At 37.6% G+C, this 21564-nt stretch overlaps 1 protein-coding gene across 1 annotated transcript in view; it reads right to left on the bottom strand.

Moving 5' to 3' along the window:
- Positions 1-21564, bottom strand: part of SMAD5 (SMAD family member 5) — a 49687-nt gene that overhangs the window by 14849 nt on the left and 13274 nt on the right. Inside the window, exons 2-4 of the mRNA XM_015087623.3 lie at positions 13038-13609; positions 8073-8324; positions 3585-3704 (exon numbers count right to left, since the gene is read on the bottom strand). Coding sequence (XP_014943109.1) covers positions 3585-3704; positions 8073-8324; positions 13038-13440 — 775 coding nt within the window. The 5' untranslated portion in view covers positions 13441-13609. The remainder of the gene's footprint in view (positions 1-3584; positions 3705-8072; positions 8325-13037; positions 13610-21564) is intronic.

Raw genomic sequence — 21564 nt, 5'->3', positions numbered from 1 at the left:
AATGACAGAATCAAGGAAACTGAACAGGAATTAAATTTCCCCACAAAGAAAAGTCCAAGCCCAAATATCTTCACTGGTAAATTCTATCAAATATTTAAAGAAGAAATAATACAAACAAACTCTTCCAAAAATAGGAGGGAACAGTTACCAACTCATTCCATGATGTCATTATTACCCTGATATCAATGCTGAATAAAGACAACCCAACACAACTACATACCACTATCCCTTCCTCATGAATACACAAGTAAAAACACTCAACAAAATATCAGTAAATCTAATCTAGAAATATGTAAAAAAAAAATTATACACCATATGGAAATATCCCAGGAATAAAAGATTGGTTTCGAGTTCATGTAATACACCTTACTGTTAGAAAAAAGAACAAAACCTCATCTGATTATCTCGACAGATGCGGAAAAAGCTTCCAACAAAATCCACCATCCATTCATGGTAAAAATTCTCAGAAAACTAGGAATAGAAGAGACCTAGTAGTTTACGGCCAGAACAGTGGTAAGTACAAGTGGTGAGAGCAGGCATCCTTGTCTTTTTTTTTCTTTTTTAATTTTAGTTAGATAACATGCAGTGCAATATTGATTTCAGAAGAATTCAGTGACTCACCATTTACATACAACACCCAGGGCTCATCACAAGCGCCGTCCTTAATACCTGTCACCCACACAGCCCATCTCCCACTCACCTCCCTCCATCAACCCTGTTTGTTCTCTATCGTTGAGTCTCTTGTGCTTGGTTTTCCTTTTTTCTCCCCCCGCCACCTTCCCGTATGTTCATCTGTTTTGTTTCTTAAATTCCACATGAGTGACCTCATATGATATTTGTCTCTCTCTGCTTATTTCGCTTAGCATAATACATTCTAGCTTCATCCACATTGTTGGAAACGGCAAATTTTCATTCTTTTTGATGGCTAATAGATTCATAAATATATTCATAAACATAAATGTGTGTGTGTGTGTGTGTGTGCCACACACACACACACACCCCACATCTTCAATTGTATGGGGAAAGTAATCTAGTGTTTTACCATTAAAGATGGTGACAGCTGTAGGTTTTCATATATGCCCTCTAATAATACTAATAAGAGAGAGATTAAAAAGCATCCACATTGGATAGGAAAAATATAATGCTGTTTTTTATTTACCTGTTCCTGTATTCATAAGACCCTAAGGAATTCGCATACACACAAAAAAACCCTACTAGAATAAATGTGTTCAGCAAGGTTGCAGGTTGTAAGATGAATATATGAAAATCAATTGTATTTCAATGTATTTAATTAAGAAGAAACCAAATATGAAGTTCTAAAGAAATTCCATTCCCTCAGGAATGCATCTATAAAGAAAAGCAAAAGTAAAACAATACTGAAAACTGGAAGATGTAAATAAATGGGAAGACATATCACATCTGTGCACTGGAAGACGATGGCAAACCTCTCAAACTGATTCAGAGATTCAACGTGATCTCTATCAAAATCCAAGGAAGGAATTTTGGGGAGGCAGAAATTTACACACTGATACCAAAATGATACGGAAATGCAAAGAATGCAGAAGTGCTAAACGATTTTGAAAAAGAAAAAATTCTTCTCACTTTCAAATTTCAAAAAAACACTTCTCGCTTTCAAAATTTACTATGAAGCTTTAGTAAGTATCCTAGACTATGAGGTATAGATATACAAATCAATGAATGAGTTGAGAGTCCTGTAACAAACTCTTACATATATGGTCAAGTGGTTTCTGAAAAACATGCCAAGGCAATTTGTTGGAGAAATCGTAGATACCTTTCAACAAAATAGTGCTATACCCAACTGGATATCTACATGCACAGAGAGGAATTAGGTCTTTACCATACAAAAAGTTTACCTCAAAATGAATCACAGACCTAAATGTAAAAGTTAAGGCTATAAAATTTCTAGAAAAAGATGAAACAGAAACTATTTTCACAACTTTGGGATAGACAAAGATTTTCTAAATGCAGCACCACAAGCATGATCAAGAAAGAAAGAACTGACAAACTGGACTGCGTCAAAATTAAAAACCTGCAACTCCTTCTGCCATCTTGCAGCCTGTGGAGGCCTGCTGGGAACAGGACTCCTAAAATGACAAATATGTCTGAAGGCTGTGGTCCAAGGCCATTTTTGCTGGCTCTAAGCGGGGTCTCCAGGACCAGAGGGAGCACAAAGCTCTTCTTAAAACTGAAAGTGTTCATGCTCGAGATGAAACTGAACTCTACCCTGGAGAGAGATGTGCTGATGTGTACAAGGCATAGGTCACAGTGACTCCTGGTGGCAAAGTGAACGAAACCAGAGTAATCTGGGGAAAAGTAACTCATGCTCATGGAAACAATGGCATGGTTTGTGCCAAATTCCAAAGCAATCTTCCTGCTAAAGCCACTGGTCACAGAATCCATGTGATACCGTACCCCTCAAGGATTCAAACTTACTGAAAAGTAAATAAATAAAGGTATAGAAAAAAAATCAAAAATTTTCATGCCTCAAAAGAAAATCCAAAAACAAGCATTAAGAAAATGCAAAAATAACCCACAGACTGACAGGAAATGCCTCCAAATCATACATCTAACAAAGGAATTCTATCCAGAATATATAAAGAACTCTTACAAGTGAACAGTAAAACAAACAACCCAAATAAAAAATGGGCAAAAGATTTAAGTATTTCATGAAAAAAGATGTATGAATGGCTAATAAGGACATAAAGAATGTTCAACAATCATTACTCATTATGGAAATGCAAATTAAAACAAGGAGACACCACTTCACGTGCACTAAAATCGATAGAGTGGTGATAAAAAGATAAAGAGACTGACAATAACAAGTATCAAGAGCATGTGGAGAAACTGGAACCTCCTATGTTACTGGTAGGAATATGAAACAATACTGCCACTTTGGAGAAATTGGCAGTTTTCTTAAATAGTTAAATTTATCATATTGAGTCAGAAATTCCATTCTTAGGCATTTATCCAAGAAAAATAAAAACAAAGCCCATACAAAGACTTATATGCAAACGTTCCAAACAGTATTGTTCATATGAGCCAAAAACTAGAAATAATTCAAATGTCCATCAACTGATGAATGGATAAAAAAAATGTGGTACATCCGTACCATGGAATATCATTCAGCAATAAAAAGGAACAAACTACTGATACGTGGTTCAACGTGAAAGAACCTTGAAAACATTATGCTAAATCAAAGAAGCCAAGATGCACAAGACTACACATTATGTGATTCAACATACACGAACTGTTCAGAAAAGGTAAATCTATATAGACAGAAAACAGTCTAGAGGGTCTCTGGAGCTGACAAAAGGAACAGGGATAGACTGCAAATAGGCACAGGGGATCTTCTAAAAAGCTTATGAATACGTTCTACAAGCAGATTGTGATGATGGTGCCAAACTTTATGCATATTACTAAAAATCACTGCATCGTATACTTCTAATGGATAAATGTTAGGGTATATAAATTATGCTTCAATAAAGTTGGTTTCTTAAAAGTGCCTAAAAAATTAAAAACAAACAAAATAGCAACAACAACAAAACATGGTATTTTTCTCTTACCTCTGCTGGAGATACTAGGCATAATCTGAGGAATCATGTTATTGCTTGTATCCATGGGCTGGGAATTATCTTGACCCATTTGATCGTCTGGTGGCATATAGGCAGGAGGAGGAGTATCAGCTAAGAAGAAGAAAATGAGCCAAGTTAAAATCCCAAAAGAATAGTTAAAGCCTTCATTCTGCTTACATGTATTCTTCAAGCATTGGGAAGTTCCTAAGATGACCAGCAGAATTTTTAGTCAACATTACAGACAAACAAAAATGTAGGACGCTATCTTAGGGCATGAGAAAATGAGAAAAGACAATACACCCATTAGCTACTGAAAACTGTTACAAGTTCATATGTATTTGGTCCAATCCAAGACAGTAAGATCAGTGCTAAAATTCCCTAAAATAGAATTCAAGATCAAGAATTTTGTCCTTATGTGCTCAGAATTGTATGCTTGGAGAAACTACAACTATTACAAACCAATCTGAAGGATGCAGATTATCCTAGTTTGAGTACATACCCACAGAGACACTTTTATTTTTTATTTTTCTTAAAATGTTTATTTATTTTGAGAGTGTAAGAGAGAGTGTGTGCGAGCAGGGAAGGGCCGGGAGGGGGGGAAGAGAGAGAGAGAGAGAGACAGAGAGACAGAGGAGAGAGAGAGAGGCAGAGAGAGAGGTGCAGAGAGAGAGAGAGAGAGAGAGAGAGAGAGAGAGAGAGAGAGAGAGAATCCCAAGCAGGATCCACGTTCAGCATAGAGCCTGATACGGAGCTCCATCTCACAACTGTGACATCATGACCTGAACTGAATCAAGAGTCAGACACTTACCCAACTCAGCCACCCAAGCACCCCTAGAGAGACACTTTTAAATTATCAAGATCATCACATACTGTGTATTGCTAATGAACACTGGAAAATACAGTGGTCATACAAAATGTACCAACACAAACAGCAGCAAAACACCTAATTCTTTTGCAACATCCTAAAATGGCTGTCATGTCTTACTAAATGACTAGGTAATTCTCTTAGGAAACTGAATGTTAACTAGAAAATCTTTTGAGTTCCAACACTCACAGTTGACAATCATTGCAAAAACTAGTTATATCTTTGTCTCGGTAGCTATAAATACTGAATATAATTTGTCTCTCACCCGAAGGTTTGTACAAAATATATTTTGAGAAAGAACTGCAATCAGACTGAATTTAGAACAAAGTACGAAAATTAGTTTTTAAACAAATACCTAACAGCAAGTTAAACAGCTGACACTTAATTCCTTTTAGAAAGACAAAAAATAAATAACTGCATCAACTGATATTTCACTGCAGTAGAGAAGCCAGAAATAATATACTTCCCTATGGCTCCATCTGCAAGAGTAGGCATTCAAAGTGAGAAAACAATGCGTCCATATGGGACACGCCATTAACAAAATTTGGGAACTTTATAAAATCTACTTATGATCTTTCTCCAGGCAAACCAGTTCATCAGACCTAATTAAAGATAACTGGAGTGCATTTTAACCTTCCAAAGTCTATGATGACGTGACAATCAATAAAGTTAAAAAAGCAAAGACTTCAGAGTCAGAGAAACCTAGGTCTTAAACCTTAGGCAAGGTCCTTAAACTCTTAGAGCGAATATCAACTTCTTTCTCCACCTATAATAACAGGAACACTATCTCACATTGTTGTTCTGAATTAAATGTAATACACTATCTTTCATCATAGTACCAGTTACACAAAAGGCACTCAATAAATGGCACTTCATATCATAAATTACATGAAAATATTTAAGTCAAATATGGCTACTTCCATATTTTGGTAGAACTTTTATTATTTTTTAATGTTTCTTTCAGAGAGAGTGAGAGAGAGAGAGGACAGAGAGAGAGGGAGACACAGAACTCGAAGCAGGATCCAGGCTCTGAGCTGTCAGCACAGAGCCCAATCTGGGGCTCGAACTCATGAACCGCAAGATCACGACCTGAGCCGAAGCTGGTCACTTAACCACCTGAGCCACCCAGGCGCCCCTAGAACTTCTATTTTTAATTCCTGGTAATACAGAATTTAGTTGTTTGATCCAATAAATGATCCAGTGATAATTAAACAACATTTCTATTTTTCCAGATTACCTACTTTACTTCACAGTCATCGAACACAGTCTTTGTCTGTCTTCAGAACGTTGATAACCTATTAGAATACTCTGCCTTTAACGTGTATAGGACCCCCTATGAAACCTTTCAACTTAGCAGCATTTGGCTTCACTCTGAAGTCACAGTGGCAGCCACTCAGTGTAGTTAGTTGTACATATATACTTCTATAATTTCATCCATTCATTTAATAAATATTTACTGAGGGTCTATCATATACCAGGCTCTGATGCAGGCTCTGGGGATGAAGCAGTAAACAAAAGAGGCTAATTACCCCCTTTTCATGGAGTTTGTAGTCAAGATAGGGAGAGGAGGGAAGGGCAGAATATAAGATCATCTATATTATGTTGGACTGTGATACACACTATATACAAAAATCAAGCAGTGAGAGACAGAATGTAGGATGAAAGGAGAAAGTGATTTTTGTTTCATTATTCTTTTTTTAATCTTTTTTAATGTTTTATTCATTTTTGAGACAGAGAGAGACAGAGCATGAGCAGGGGAGGGGCAGAGAGAGAGGGAGACACAGAATCCGAAGCAATTCCAGGCTCCGAGCTGTCAGCACAGAGCCTGACGCGGGGCTCGAACTCAAGAACCATGAGATCATGACCCGAGCCGAAGTCGGACGCTTAACCGACTGAGCCACCAGGTGCCCCTTGTTTCATTATTCTTAAAGGATCATCTCCCCAAAACTGTGTTTGCTTTTTTTAAAAACATTCAATTTATTCAAACTAAAAAAAAACAAAACCAGTTCATCCATTTCTCCTACCCCTTGTCTCTGGCAACTACCAACCTGTTCTTAGTATCTATGATCTTGGTGTTTTGTTATTGTTGTTTTTCAGATTGCACATATAAGAAAAATCTTATGATATTTGTCTTTCCCTAACTTACTTTACTTAGCGTAATAGCCTCAAAGTCCAGCCATGTTGTCATAAATGACAAGATTTCATTCTTTTATGGCTGAATACACCACCAGTTCTTTATCCATTCATCCCTCAGTGGACACACAGATTGCTTTCATGTCTCGACTATCATAAATAATGCTACAATGAACACAGGGGTGCGTGTTTTCAAGCTGGTGTTTTTGTTTCCTGCAGGTAAGTACTGAGAAATGGAATTAACAGATTATCTGGCACTTCTATTTTTAATTTGTTGAGGAAACTCCATACTGTTTCTCACAGTGACTGCACCAATCTGCACCAACAGTGCATGAAGATTCCCTTTCCTCCACATCCTCGCCAACACTTGTTATTTCTAGTCTTTTTGATAGTAGCCACTCTAACAGGTATAAGGTGATAGATGACGCATTTTGGTTTTGTATTTCCCTGAAGATTAATGATGTAGAGCATATGTGGTGGTGGTCACGTACATGTCTTCTCGGGAAGAATGTCTATTCAGGTCCACTGCCCATTTACTAATTGGAATGTTTGTTTCTGTGCTATTGATTTGTAGGAATTCTTTACATATTGTGGAAATTAGTTCCTCATCAGATAGATGATTTGCAAATATTTTCTCTCACTCGGTTGGCTGCCTTTTCATTTTATTAATGGTTTGCTTTGCTGTGCAGAAGCTTTTTTGTTTGATGTCATCCCACTGTTTCTTTTTGCTTTTATTGCCTTTGCTTTTGGTGTCAGTCCAAAAGCCAGCACTAACCACTGTCAAGGAGCTTCCTGCCTATGTTTTCTTCTAGGAGTTTTATGGATTAAGGTCTTAGGTTCAAGTCTTTAATTCACTTTGAGTTAGTTTTTGTGTATCGTATCAGTTAGTGGTCCAGCTTCATTCTTTCGCATGTGGCTGTCCAGTTTTCCCAACATCATTAGTTGAAGAGACTGTCCTTTCCCCACTGTACATTCTTACCTTCTTTGTCGTAAACTAACCCCCCACCTAAGTGTGGGTTTATGTCCAGGCTCTCTCTCCTGCTCCAGTAATCTATGTGTCTGTTTTTATACCAACACCACACTGCTTTAATTATGATATCTTTAAAACTGTATGTTAATTATACTTCAATTTTTCAAAAATTGTTTAAAATATTACTGTAGCTCTTTGAAATCAGGGAGTGTGATGCCTCCAACTTTAGTCATTCTCAAGATTGCATTGGTTATTCTAGGGTCTTTTATGGTTCTATACAAATTCTAAATTTGTTCTATTACTATGAAAAATACAGCAACTCTCCTTTTTAAAAAACATATGGTCCATGGCAAAATAAAATCTAAAACTCTTCTGGATATCAATTACCAAAGGATATAGTCAAAAATAGCTACCTCTTAGCATGCAACAGTTCACCCAGAGGGCCAGTAGTATAAAACAACTGTTGATTCTCGAGGAGTAATTTTTTTGTATCAATAAAATAAATTCTTACCTGGGAGCTGAAATGGACTTCCTGGTCCAGAACTTGCTGGGGAATTGGGATATGTGCTGCTAGCGGGGGAAGGCGGATAAGGGCTATTTGGAGATAAGGGGAAAGGAGTGTTGTTGGGCTGGTGGAAAGAATCTGGAAACGTTGCATTTTGTGGCATGTGCGGCTCGTTGTGGCTCAGGTTTCTAAACTGAACCAAAAGGCTGTGTTGTGGATTGAATTCATTGTGACGAGGCACTAATACTGGAGGTAAGACTGAAAGACAAAAATCAAAAGTCATCTATCAGCAATAACTAAAGCAAACATCCCATACACATTAAAGGGTAGATAGAAAGGATTCAGTACAATTAGAAGCCTATTAAAACAATTCACTTTCAGGAAGGGCTGCTCTGTAAAACCTTGAATGTGTATTTACATAATAACTAAACCAAAAACTCTTTAAGGATTTAGGCCTGTATAAAGAACTCTGGAAAACAGAAAACACAGAGAAGACACCACTCCTGTTCAATAGGAGAGAAGGCATGTTTAAAAACAATAATAATAGAGAGAATTTAATGCAGTGAGAATTCAAAGAGGTGAGCACTTCCAGCTAGCAAGGGATCAAACAACACACTATGGGAAAGACAATACCTGATGGGACCTTACAGAATGAGGGGTGTCAGGGGCAGAGATAGTAGAGGAGGAGATGGGGAGACTCCAAGAGGGAGACAGGAAGGCACAGACAGGTGCCCCAAACACTGAACTAGGAGCTGAGATTAGAGAAAGACGTTGAGGTCAACTATGAAGATGCCTTGAAAGGCTCTATGTTTTCAATTTTGAACATTTCATTTTTCTTAGTTTGAGAGAGAACACATTTTAGGTTCTTCAGTAAAGTTCTCCCTAGTGAAAACAGTCACATTTCCTAGGCAGAAATCTTCCATTCAAAATCAGTTTTCTAAACATAATCATAATGAAAATACATCCAACAAAGCCTAAGTATTTTAAGAGACGTATTTTTAAAGAGATGAACTTTATTCAAACATTCACTTTCTTTAGAGACCCAAATGACCAATCACGTAGAAATGTCTACCTTTCCCTATAGGAAATCAAAACAAACCTCATTTCTTTAAACTCCTACTGGAAGTACCAGTTTATCTCTTTTACAACTTTCCCATATTTGTCAGCGCAATTTTACTTCCAACAATCTCACTTTGACTCTGACATTATTCAGCAGCAATAAAATCAATCTGTTTTTAAGTTAACTAGGTCACAGTAGAGATGTACCTGAGGAATCAGAGGCTATATAAGTCAGCATTTGTACTGTTTTTTTGTCTCTTTTCTTTGTACTGAATCAGTGTTGTAATTACATAGTTAACATCTGATTACAACTGTTTTGCTCGACAGTGTATTACCAACTGCTGTTCCCTCACAGAATGATGGGACAGCTGCCACGGGAGAGCAGGGCATTAGACAGTAAGAATTTCTATGTTTAGCTGGCTAGCAATCTGAAAGACTTAGTGAAATAACTATTTAAGAATTCAATCTAGTAAGGATTCCTTTCCTTCTTTTTTTTAGAGGCAGAGTTAAAATCAGTGACTTCTCTCTATATTATTTTTACACACTACTTATTTAGAAATTAGTTTATTTTCATGCAAAATACATGGATAGTTTAAAAAGAAGCTACAAGAGATAAACACAGCAATTTCTAAGCCTTCTATACTGCTTTCAGAGACAACAAATTTAAACTCTTACCCATTTCTTCTAACATTTACTTTGTGCATTGCTAAATAGTATGCTTATATTGCTCTTATTAATTTGTGAAGACACTGCAGATTTGCTCTTGTGGCAAAGGAAGTAGCTTTCTTCTATCATTCTACCCCACTCCCATTCCCCTTCCCCACAATAAAGTTCCAAAAAAACTTTTGGTTAAATGTACAAATATTCAATCCTGAACCAGATATGTAGTATGATTATATGTTTTCTTGAACAGTGCTTTTAATAAAGCTGATTATTGACCTGTTCCTTCATTTGTTTAATCTTAAGTATGTACCACTGATATTTCCAGGGTCTAAGAGTTTTGTCAAATTCCAGTCAATACTATTTTCCAGATGCTACAAATAAACAATCTACTAACTCATTTCTTCCCCTGGACCCTTCGCCCTTCATTCTTCTACAATCTACACTGGTTGCTATGTTAAGTCTCCTAGAGCTCTCAAGTCTTTAGATGCCCCTTCTCTTTTCCCCTGCTGGATCCCATTTCCTAGATCTCATCCTCTATTAGTTTCCTAAAGAAGGGTAAGAGGAAGGTGAATTTTCAGTCCTTGCATACATGAAAATACCTTGTCTTTTGTTCATCGGCTGACAGATTCCAGAATAAACAACTTTTTCTCTCTTAATTTTGGGGGCACTGCTTCACTGCCTTCCAGAATCCAGAACTGCTTTGAGAAACCTAACAGTCTCACTTCCAGTCCTTTGTATATGTCCTTTCTTTTCTCTGTGGGAGCTTTTAGAATCTTCTTTTTTAACCGTGATATACCAGAATTTCACGTGTGGGTCTTTTTTTTTTTTTTATCTCTGACAGCACCATCACTGCCATTGTTTTTGCATTTTCCAGAGACTTTTTTTTTTTTTTTTTAACCATTCTGGGCTTATATTATCTCCATGTGAAATCCAGACAGCCTCTAAGGTGGCCACCGTGGTTCCCAACTCTCAGTATTCACCCCTGCATAATCCTCTCCCTTTGAGTGTGAGTATTGTATCCGTGACTTGCCGCTAATAGAATGTGGCAAAGGTGACAGGATGTATGTGATGACACAGTATAAGCATGTAATGCCCTTCCATCAAGAAGACCCTCTCTCTCTTCTTGTCTCTGAAGTGGGCTGCCATGAATGTGAGCCACCTATGAAAAAGTGGCAAGCACATGAAGGCAGCCTCTAGTCAACAACCAGCAAGAAGAGCCCAAGAGCCCACAAGGAACTAAACCCTGCCAATAATCACACGAGCTAGGAAGCAGATCCTTCCCCAGCTGAGCCTCACATGAAACCCACGCCCTGACCAACATTTTAAATAGAGTCTTGCAAAGGACCCAAATTAAGCCATGCCTGGACTCCTGGCTCATAGAAACCGAGACAGTAAACGTGTATTAAGCCCCTTAGCTTGTGTTAATTTGTTATACAGCAAAAGATAACAAATGTACCAAACTAGTATCTCAATTTATACAATTCATTCATTAAAACAAAACAAAACACAGAACTTACTGTGCATCATCTACTGAGTGCAAGGTAATACTAGTATTCTAAGCACTGCTGATGCAGTATAGAATGAGACAGAGGAAGTTCCGGCTTACATCAGTCAATAAATAAATGAAAAAGCTAATTCGGCATCAAGTAGTGATGGGGGTATTTGAGCAAGGGCTGAATAAAGTAAGAAAATGTGCCATGAGAAGATGGTAGGGGAGAAGAAGTAGAAGAAATAGGAAAAAAAAAAAAAAAAAAAGTCTAGCTGCAGGGGTAGGGCAAGTCCATGGAAGAGAGGAAGTCTGAAGAGAGGTTATGTAGAAATCTGTTCTAAGTGTGATAAAAGTCTCTTAAGTGTTTTGAGCAGGCACTGACATGATTTGGCATCCTCTAAAGGTCACTCTGGCTGCTGTGCAGAAAACAGAATGGGTTGGAGGGAAAGAAAAGAGGCAGAGAGACCTATCAGGCACTACTTAAGATGAAAGATGAATGTGGTCTACACTAGAAGAGTGGTATGAGAGATGGTAAGAAGTGACATTATCAAGATATATTCTGAAGGCAGGCAAAGAGCATTTGCTCATGGCTCAAATTCAGGACTTCGGAGAGGTAAGTAAAAGACGACGTCAGTAGTGATTACATGAATGCTTGGTGCCATTTGCTTCAATAGGGAAAACTGGAGGAAGAAAGCACTTGGTGAGGGAAAAAATCAAAAGTCCTACTGAGATACAGTAAATAGGATATGTTTATGAGAGGGATCAAGTGGAGGTGTCAAGTGGGCAACTGGATACAAAAGTCTAGAACTCAAAGGAGAAGTTCACTCTGGAGTTCAGCTTTCAGACAGTTTTATGACAAGTGACAGCTAACAGAGCCCAAAGAGGAAAAATATGGATGTAGAAAATGTCTAGGAACTGAGTCATGTGAAAACAGGAAAATAAGCCAATGAAGAGACTAAACAAAAACAGCCAGTGAGGTAGGAGAATGAGAAAAGGGTAGGGTTCCAGAAGCCAAGAAAGAAACAGTTGTGAGCGGGAAGGAAAGAGATCAACCATCAAATGATGTTGAGAAGGAAAGGAAGAGGAGGACTGGGAATAAGCCCTCTATCCAGAAGAAGGCATCACAAGCGATCTTCACAAGTCAAATGGTAGGGAAGAGAGACCAACTAGGGAGGGGTGTCCAGAAAGAAGGGGAGGGCTAAAGTCCTGTGGAGGTAATAAAAATGGAGACTCCTATAAGAGGACTAGGGGAAAGAGTGCAGGAGACTGGGGGTGAGGCGATGTAAATGAGGTCAAGACCAGCATTCTTTCTGAACTTTTATTTTAGGATGGGCAGTATCAGGACATGCTTGTGTGCTGACAGAAATAGTCTAGTAGGGAGGGGAAATATAATGCTGGGGAGAGGGGGGTACCTGGAGGAACAAAGTTCTTGAATACACAAAAAGGAGTGGGATGCAGTACACACACGGAGCTCAGGTTTTAGATAAAATAGAAACATGTCACCCACAGGAAAGGCAGCTATCTCTGCCTGATTCACACACACATGACTGACTGCTTAAGGTGGACATGAATTAGAATTAGCCACTTGGGAGATATATTATCTACATATAAAAAGCTAAATTCAAAAGCCACTATTCCTTCCGAGATTAAAATCTTTAAGAAGGAAACACAAGGCTAATATAGTCTTTTAACTACTAAATCACTGAAATGTAAATCAGCAAGAGACACGTTTGTTCAATTCTTCTTAGAGTAAAACCTACCTGGACTCTCCACTCTCTTATAGTGGTATGGGTTGATACAAACTTCCTTTTGCTTAGATCCAAAAGGAAATTCACAAATATCCAACGGCTTTAGCTCGTGATGACTCTGCAAATCAGGCCAGCGCCAAACACGACAATATATAACATGGGGTAAGCCTTTTCTGTGAGAAACCTGCAGGCGTCCATCTAAAGATCTGGGAATAGTGACACATTTGCTTGGCTGTCCTGGACTGCTCAAGGCTTTCTCCAGTTCTTCCATGGCACCCTTTTTCTTTTTTAACTTTTTCACCAAAGCATCGACTGCCTTTTCTGCCCATTTCTCCTCTTCATCACCTTGCTTCCAGCCCAACAATCGCTTTACTGCTGGACTAGTAAAGGAGAACAAGCTGGCCATTGACGTCATTTGATATAAATCTTCAGAGACCTTCCTGCAACTCAAAGTCAGTGGCTACTCAAAGAACAGCTCACAGATGAAAAGTCATATACAGGTTCTAAGCAGAAGTTCCCATTAAAAAGGGAGGAGTGACATTTATCTTCATAAGTGCCATAAAATTCTTTCATTGGTTCAAGTCCTGAAAGAGAGAGAGGAAAAAGGGTAAGATCCCTAACTTAAATGAACACAATTAACACACATCTAAATCAATATAAGCGAAAGGTATATTGTTTTTAAATGAGAACAGAAAACCATTACAAAGCAAACAAACAAACAAAAACCTAAGTCTAGAGAAAGAAATTTTCTCTAAAGTCCTGTGACCACTCACTTCCTTTCTTCATACGTGAACAAATAATTCACTGGCAATGCCAAACGATAACCAAAAGCAAAAACAGACTGCTTGCTCTACTTCCTATGTATTATCCAAAAAATAGCCTCTAAACGTTTCCTTTCCTCAGGCCAGTAAGCCCCCAAATGCCCTTCAAAACTTTTGATTCTGAAGTACTTCTCTTCACTGAAAGTCATGTCACGTTATGTCAATTTTGAACATGACATGTCCTAATCTGAACAAAAGTCTTCACATAAATCTAGCTTTTCCCTAAGGTCATTATTGTCCATAAAATGTCTCCCAGACTTTTAAGGTTTGGGCAAAAGCCATAGTACTACTTAAGTCCCATTATTAGAAACAAATTTTATCAAATTCTAGCTTAGTTTTTTTCTTAAGAGATAACAAGCCCTCAAATAAATCATAACACACATAATTGTCAGAAAAGTGGGAAGTATCTATTTTTAAAGCTAAGAATGCTGAGCAGATTTAAAGGGAATAAATGCAAAGTTTAACCCAGAAAAGGGCAGTTTATAATTTTATAATGCCCATTGCCTTCTGTGATTATTTTCAGCATATTAAGTTAAAGAACCTGCGCTAGGCAGACCGCCCCTCTGCACCCTTAAGAAGCTCTTGGCAATGATGACAAGAGGAAGTGATGTGCAGTGGCACGGCACTGATAAGAAGAATGGGTATAATTCCCTGTGGTCAATACACAGCCAAGTGCAGACAATGAGTAGCTGGTGAAACAGCACGAGTAATGTTTGGAAAAAGGATGTCAGTAACCAAAGATGCTTCCTTTCTTGTGCCCAACATTGCAAATAATGCCGCAGCTCTGCCTTTGACAAATTCTAGTCAACCCTACTGTCAAGACCATCCTGGATCGGGATACATCTTCCCAGAAAAGAATATGTGCGTTCAGTTAAAACCCAGGTAAATATAAATTAAAACGGAGTTAAATTCAACAAATAATTACTGACTGCTTGTTACGTGCCATGTACAGTGAACTGCCATGATGGTGCTTAAAGAAGTCACTTCAAGTATGGCTTCATCTTAAGAGCCAACATGTACTTACTGAGAACCTACTAAGTGCCAAGCATTGTTCTGGATGCTGATCAACCAGCAGTGGCTATCCAGACTCCTATGAACCAAGGTTAGGACCTGGAACCATGCGGGGAAAGGTGTACAGAAGTAGAGGGAAACTCCTGTGTGGATGAACTTCCCCAGCCCAACACAGGATCATTTTAGCCAGGTAAGCAAAACTGGCTATATTAAACTAAAGAAATAAAACGAGAGACTGAAAGTGTATTTGTCGGTAACAGTTCACAGACTATAAAGTGTTATGTGCTAAACATAAAGAAGGGCTGAGCTCAGGTGTAGCTACCTCAAGGAAATAGGATAAAAGCCATTTGGGCCAGAGAGTAAACGTAAGAAAGTAAACCAAAATATGGTTTGCTTGTCAAGACAAGAGAAATTTCAAAGGCATAGGGGACACAAACAACAAACAAAAATATGTGGGCAGACAAGAATAGAGCATTTGCTAAAATAGAGTAGACAGGTCTGGCTGGATTGAGATCTTTATTGAGTAACAGTGGAACATAATGATGAAGGCTAGACAGGGTAGTGCATGCGTGTAGAAGACAGAATATATGAGCAATGGAGAGGTTAAGCTCAGAAGGGGAAGACAAATGGAGAGAAACTTAAAGACCAGATACCAGATTAGTAGTGAACCACCAGAAAATGCCTAATAAATTTTAACTACTCATCTAATAGCACTATCATCATCATCATCAAGTACTAACCATATTGCATATTTTAAAAAAGGAAAAGTTATTTATGCATGTAAATACAGAACAAAGTCTACAAGGCCACATAATTAATCACTGCATGGAATGGAGGAAAGGAAATAGAAAGGGGTCCAGTGTGATTTGTTTTATATACTTCTGCATTGTTTTAACCTTTTAACAAAGGGAATCTATTGACGCATTACTTGCATGATATTAAAATAAAAACAGTAAACTAAAATTATGGTGAACAGAACTGAGTTACGAGTGCTGGCACTACAAGGAGGTAAAACTAATGCATACTGTGCTACAAGTGAGGGAAGGACAGTGGTTTCCCTTTCAAAGGAAGGATATTAATTAGAAGGGAATCAGAGTTTCTGCCATCCTGGTGAAGTTTTACTTCTCACTATGGGTGATTATATGGAAGAGCTCAGTTGGTGAAAATACAGCTGGTGAGATACTTAAGATGTGTACTGTGCACTCTTCTGTATGATTTAAAAATATTTTCTGGACAGACAAAAAGGATTAAGTGCTTAGTTTCCTTCACATTTTTCTTCCCATCATCAATCAATTCCCCTTCTCAGAGATCATCCTTTTATTTTGTCCTTCATGGCCTTCCAGAGAAAATTAACACACACACACACACACACACACACACACACACACACACACCCCTTCATTGACATGAACTGTGGTATTCTAAAAAGAAAAAAGGTACAGAAAAACATATGAATGATATATCCTCCAGATCTTCCCAGAGCAATATAGAAAGAGCTCCCACATTCTTTCTTTTGTCAGTAACAGTTCACAGACTATAAAGTGTCTACAGAATTCTACACAGAATTCTAATATAAAAGTAACCTTCAAAGTATGTCAAACTCTGTCATACCTCTGCTCAAAAATTATTCTGTGGCTTCCCATCACACTTGGTATCCAAATTCCTTAACATCACTTTAAAGGGCCTACATGAGCTAGCCTTTGGCTTCTCCTCCAAATTCATTTCTTTTTTGTTGTTGTTATTTTTAATTTTTTTTATTTTACACCCAAATTAGTTAGCATACAGTGTAACAATGATTTCAGGAGTCGATTCCTTAGTGACCCTTACCTATTTAGCCCATCCCCCCTCCCACAACCCCTCCAGTTGCAGATTCATTTCTTACCATTGTTCTAGCTAACTTAATCACCCTTGACTTCTTTCCATTTCTCAAGTGTTCCAAGATCATTTCTACCTCAGGGCCTTTGCACTCGATGTTTTCTCCCCTGGAATTCTCCCTGATCTTATTTAACACGCTTACTCTTTCAATTAATTCAGCTACTCAAATGTCACCTCGTGAAAAAGGACTTCCCTGGCCACTTTATCTAAAATAGTATACATCACACTCCCACATCATTCCCTAGTCCCTGATTCTGCTAAATTTTCATGGTATTTATTCTAACCTGACCAAGATAACAATTTTATTACTTTTTAGATATTTTCCCCACTGAAATGTTACTAGGCAGGTAGCTTTATCTTCCTTATCCACCATCATAATCCCCTGGACCTAGAACAGTACCTACTTATTCAGTGAGTGAGCAAGCAAGTAGTGAGTGAATGAGCTAAAGAAAAGCAACTTGGAAAAAAAGACATTCCTTTATAAGAGCAACTATATAAAAGTTAAAACATGGTATTTATGGATATGCACACATATGATAAGAGAATATAAGTATGAATGAAAATGATACATAACCAATCTCAGGACACTGAGTACTGGGTACCACTGGTGAAAGAAGGATGAAGAATGGAAAAGCTTCAGCTGTGTTCTTTTAAAATGAGGTTTAAAAAAAACCTGGCAAGTAACCAGATATGTTATTTTCTCTCCTGTTTTCTATGTTTAAATATGTCATAACTCAAAACATTAACTATTTTTATTATTTTTTTTTAAATTTTTTTTTTCAACGTTTATTTATTTTTGGGACAGAGAGAGACAGAGCATGAACAGGGGAGGGGCAGAGAGAGAGGGAGACACAGAATCGGAAACAGGCTCCAGGCTCCGAGCCATCAGCCCAGAGCCCGACACAGGGCTCGAACTCAAGGACCGCGAGATCGTGACCTGGCTGAAGTCGGACGCTTAACCGACTGCGCCACCCAGACGCCCCAACATTAACTATTTTTAATTTTTAAAAAGTAGTATGATGAAAACTGAAAATGACCAGATTCAGTTCTTTATAAGACAGAAGACCATGAGCAAGTATCATTCTTTCCAAGTCTACTAACTTATCTGTACAAAAAGGTAGATGGTTCCTAAGTCACTGAAATGTTTAAGTAAAAAAATGTGTGCACATATGTGTACACACAGCACACATACAATAAATGCTTTATAAACTCCAAAGTGCTATTTAAACATGAATTATGGTCATTAGTATTCAAAGGAAGAGTCAAGACTTAAAAAAACCTAATGTACCCACCACTGTACCACTATACACACTTTCTGATCCAGCACAAATTCCTGTACTTTTGCCCATCAGTGTCCAAGAGAAATCTCTGTCATCCTTAGTGATAAGCTCAAGTCCACCCCCCTTTGTGAAGAATTCCTTCACCAGCCTATTCTAAAAAGGCTATGGTCATTGAATATTTATCATAAAAACTAATTAATAAGACAGTGACAAGGGGGCTCCTGGGTGGCTGAGTCGGGTGAGCGTCTTGATCTCAAGTTTCGTGAGTTTGAGCCCCGTGTCAGGCTCTGAGCTGAAGGTGAGGACCCTGCCTGTTTGGGATTCTCTCTCTCCCTCTCTATCTGCCTCTCTCCAACTTGCACCCACCCTCTCAAGATCAGTAAGTTTAAAAAAAAAAAAAAGTGACAAGAACTATCTTAACTTCCCAAATGGAGTACAAAATCCTTCCAGGAGGAAGTCTTCAGGACCTGGCACCATTCCGTGCATCGTATCACATACTAAGGGAGTATTTAATGAATGGTCATTGATTTTTCTATCAACTATACCTTGAAATCAAAGATAACTTCAAATAATGATAACCCCATTAGCAGAATCAAGGACACTCAGAAGGTAGTTTAGTTAGTAGAGAAGAACGTGAACTCTATCAGAAAAAAGTCATAACTGGACATATAGGTTAAGCAAGGAAAAGATGAGAAAGAGATTTAAGATTTTCTACAAAGAACTGAAACAGTAATATAAAATAGGTTTTCAACAGAGTGAAAAGAGCAACACATTAACACGGGCATATTAGGGAACATTCACTGGTAGGGAAGAGGAAAAAGTTACCAATGAAGTATTGTTAAAAGGAGGAGATTAAAATTACATACAACAGGACTGCAGAATATCAAACACAAGGCAAAATTTAAAGAGAATATGAACAAAGAAAAGGCCAATGACTGGATATCATTAGTTCAACTTCAGGAGACTGATTTCAGGAAAAAAAAAAAAGGTGTCAGATTCCAAAAACTTAAGACTCAGTATTAGTGTTTTCTTAAAACGAGAAATGGGAAAGGAGTACGGACAAATCATGTATTCAACTCTAAAAATGGAATGACTAAAAATTTCAGAAACCTTTCGTGCTATTCTTTCTAAAAATATTTTGTAACTTTGCAACCTGCAGAAGTGATATGTGCAACTAATTCAAGTACTCATTATCTAAGTCTCACCTTACAAAGTCATCATAAGAATTTACTGGTGTTTAAACAAAAGAACTGATCAGGCATTTCACATAATACCACAATGGCCATTAGATGGTAAAATGGACTCAACATTGTTATCAGAAACAAATTTTTTTTAAAGAAAACAGTGAAATATCACTTCACATTACACATAAATCCCGATGACCCAGCAATTCCATCCCTAGATATATATAACTAACAGAAACAAGTGCTAGCGCCACCAAAAGGCAAATACATGTTCACAACAATTTTATCTGTAATAGTCCCAAATTGGAAATAACCCAAATATCCATCAACAGTGGACTGGGTCAATAAACCATACTAACAAATTCATAAAACAGAATACTGTACAGCAACGACAAAGAGCTAACACATGAAAAACCTGCATAAGTCACACAGATAAAATATTGAAGAAGTCAGATACAAGAGATTACACATTTTATCATTCCTTCTCAGAAAAAGGCAAAACTAACCTACGTCACCAGAGGCAAGAAGGGTTAACTAAGTGGGGACAAGACAGTCTTCTGGGGAGACAGAAATATTCTACATCTTGATGTGGGTGATGATGACATAGATGTACACATATGTAAATGTTCAGTAAGTTATATACCTGAGATTTATAAAATAATCTTTAAAAAAATTTGTTTGTGAACTGATCACTTACAAAATTAGTTCCCATTCACTAACATTTCCCTCACCATAATGGCTTACAAGCCACCAGTGAAAGTACAAAGTTTGCAAAACACTCTAAAATTTTACAAAGTTTATTAAAATAACGGCCAACAATGTAGGGTCGGGGATTTAATTTTACCCTACCATTCCCCACCCCCAAGCAAGTAAGTTAATCTGTTAACTGTTTCACGGATGCTGACGAAGGACATGGGACTCCAGATTCAGAGACAAATGACTTTAACACTCATGGACAGACAGCAAGCAGCATAAGCATCAGATTTGCAGTTCCCTTCGCCTCCAAGAGACCCGCAGGAGTGATGTGATATTGCCAAGATGGATGGTACTTCTGCAGTGGGTTTACACTGATAGGGAACAATGAGCTGAAAGAATTCACCATGTTTACACTTACAGTAAGCAAGTCTATCTTAGTGGAGAGAGACAGCTTCACTGACAAAGGATTAAGAGTGGTCCTCAGTAAAATCAGTATGTATTTTTTATGGATATTTTCACAAAAAACACAAAAAAGCTCTTCATGTTCGTAGCACGCATGACAAACATAAGGGATGCCCTATCATGCTAAATTATCTTGTGAGAAAAATTAAGCCTATCCATCAAACTCGATCCATTCTTTGTTCATCATAAGAATACATGTTTACAACTGTAACTTAATGTTTTTCCCAAGTTTTAATTTTTGAAGATGAAGTCCCAATCAGACTTTTTATTCACAATTTAGTATAAAATACAGATCGAATTTTAAATGGTTTCATTTTAAATGGGTTTCTTTAGAGCCAATTATCGTTAGTTCAGGAAGACCTAAATGTAGCATGAGCTTTTCTTAATGACTTAGTTATCCTTACGAAGCTCTCCGTTGCTGTGCTGTGCTGGAAATTCTCTGTACAAAGCATGGAACATGGGCTGCAATGTTAATGACTGAAGACACAACAGGGCATGAATGATCTTAAGAAGTTACCTACAGAGGTAGACTTTTGTGGGACATTCGGCTTTCTTAAAAAGAATATAGCTATTTCAAGGAATCCAACAGCTTCCTTTCTACAAAATCAATTGCTAAAGCAAAAACATTAATATTCCTTTGATGATGATGATGATAATAATAATAAAAAACCACTAACATTTATCGAACACTATGTTAACACTGTTCAGGACCTTACTCTGAGAGACAAAAAAATCATTAAAATCTCGCAACAGCCATATCAGGTAAATTCCACTATTCTCATTTTACAGATGAGAGAACAAGGAAAGAGAAATTAAAAGTAACTTGCTTATTTATATAGATTAGAAATAGAGCCAAGAATTGAAACTTGGCAGGCCGGCTCCAGAACTCACACTCCTGAACACTGTACACATGGTACCCTAAAAAGAAAAGTCTCCTACCAAAGAATATTCTTTGCTTAAAGACCTTCTCTACTGTTCTCCCTATCTCTGACTTCTCCAAAATACTCAAAGTGTTGTTATCACAACATTATATAGTTTCAGAGACCAAGGATAATCCTGTTCAATATGCTCACTTTCAAAGTGATTCTTTATACCACTTAACATACTTCATTAACCTCTTTATCTACTTCAACCCATTCTTCTCTCAATTGAACAAAATGAGTCAATATGTATGAAAGACTAGTGTTTATTACTATTATAATAAAATTAT

The sequence above is a fragment of the Acinonyx jubatus genome, chromosome A1 (genome assembly GCF_027475565.1).
Source record: "Acinonyx jubatus isolate Ajub_Pintada_27869175 chromosome A1, VMU_Ajub_asm_v1.0, whole genome shotgun sequence".
Classification (NCBI taxonomy): domain Eukaryota; kingdom Metazoa; phylum Chordata; class Mammalia; order Carnivora; family Felidae; genus Acinonyx; species Acinonyx jubatus.
Note: the sequence above shows the minus strand (reverse complement) of the source record. Positions and strands in the feature narration are given on the sequence as shown.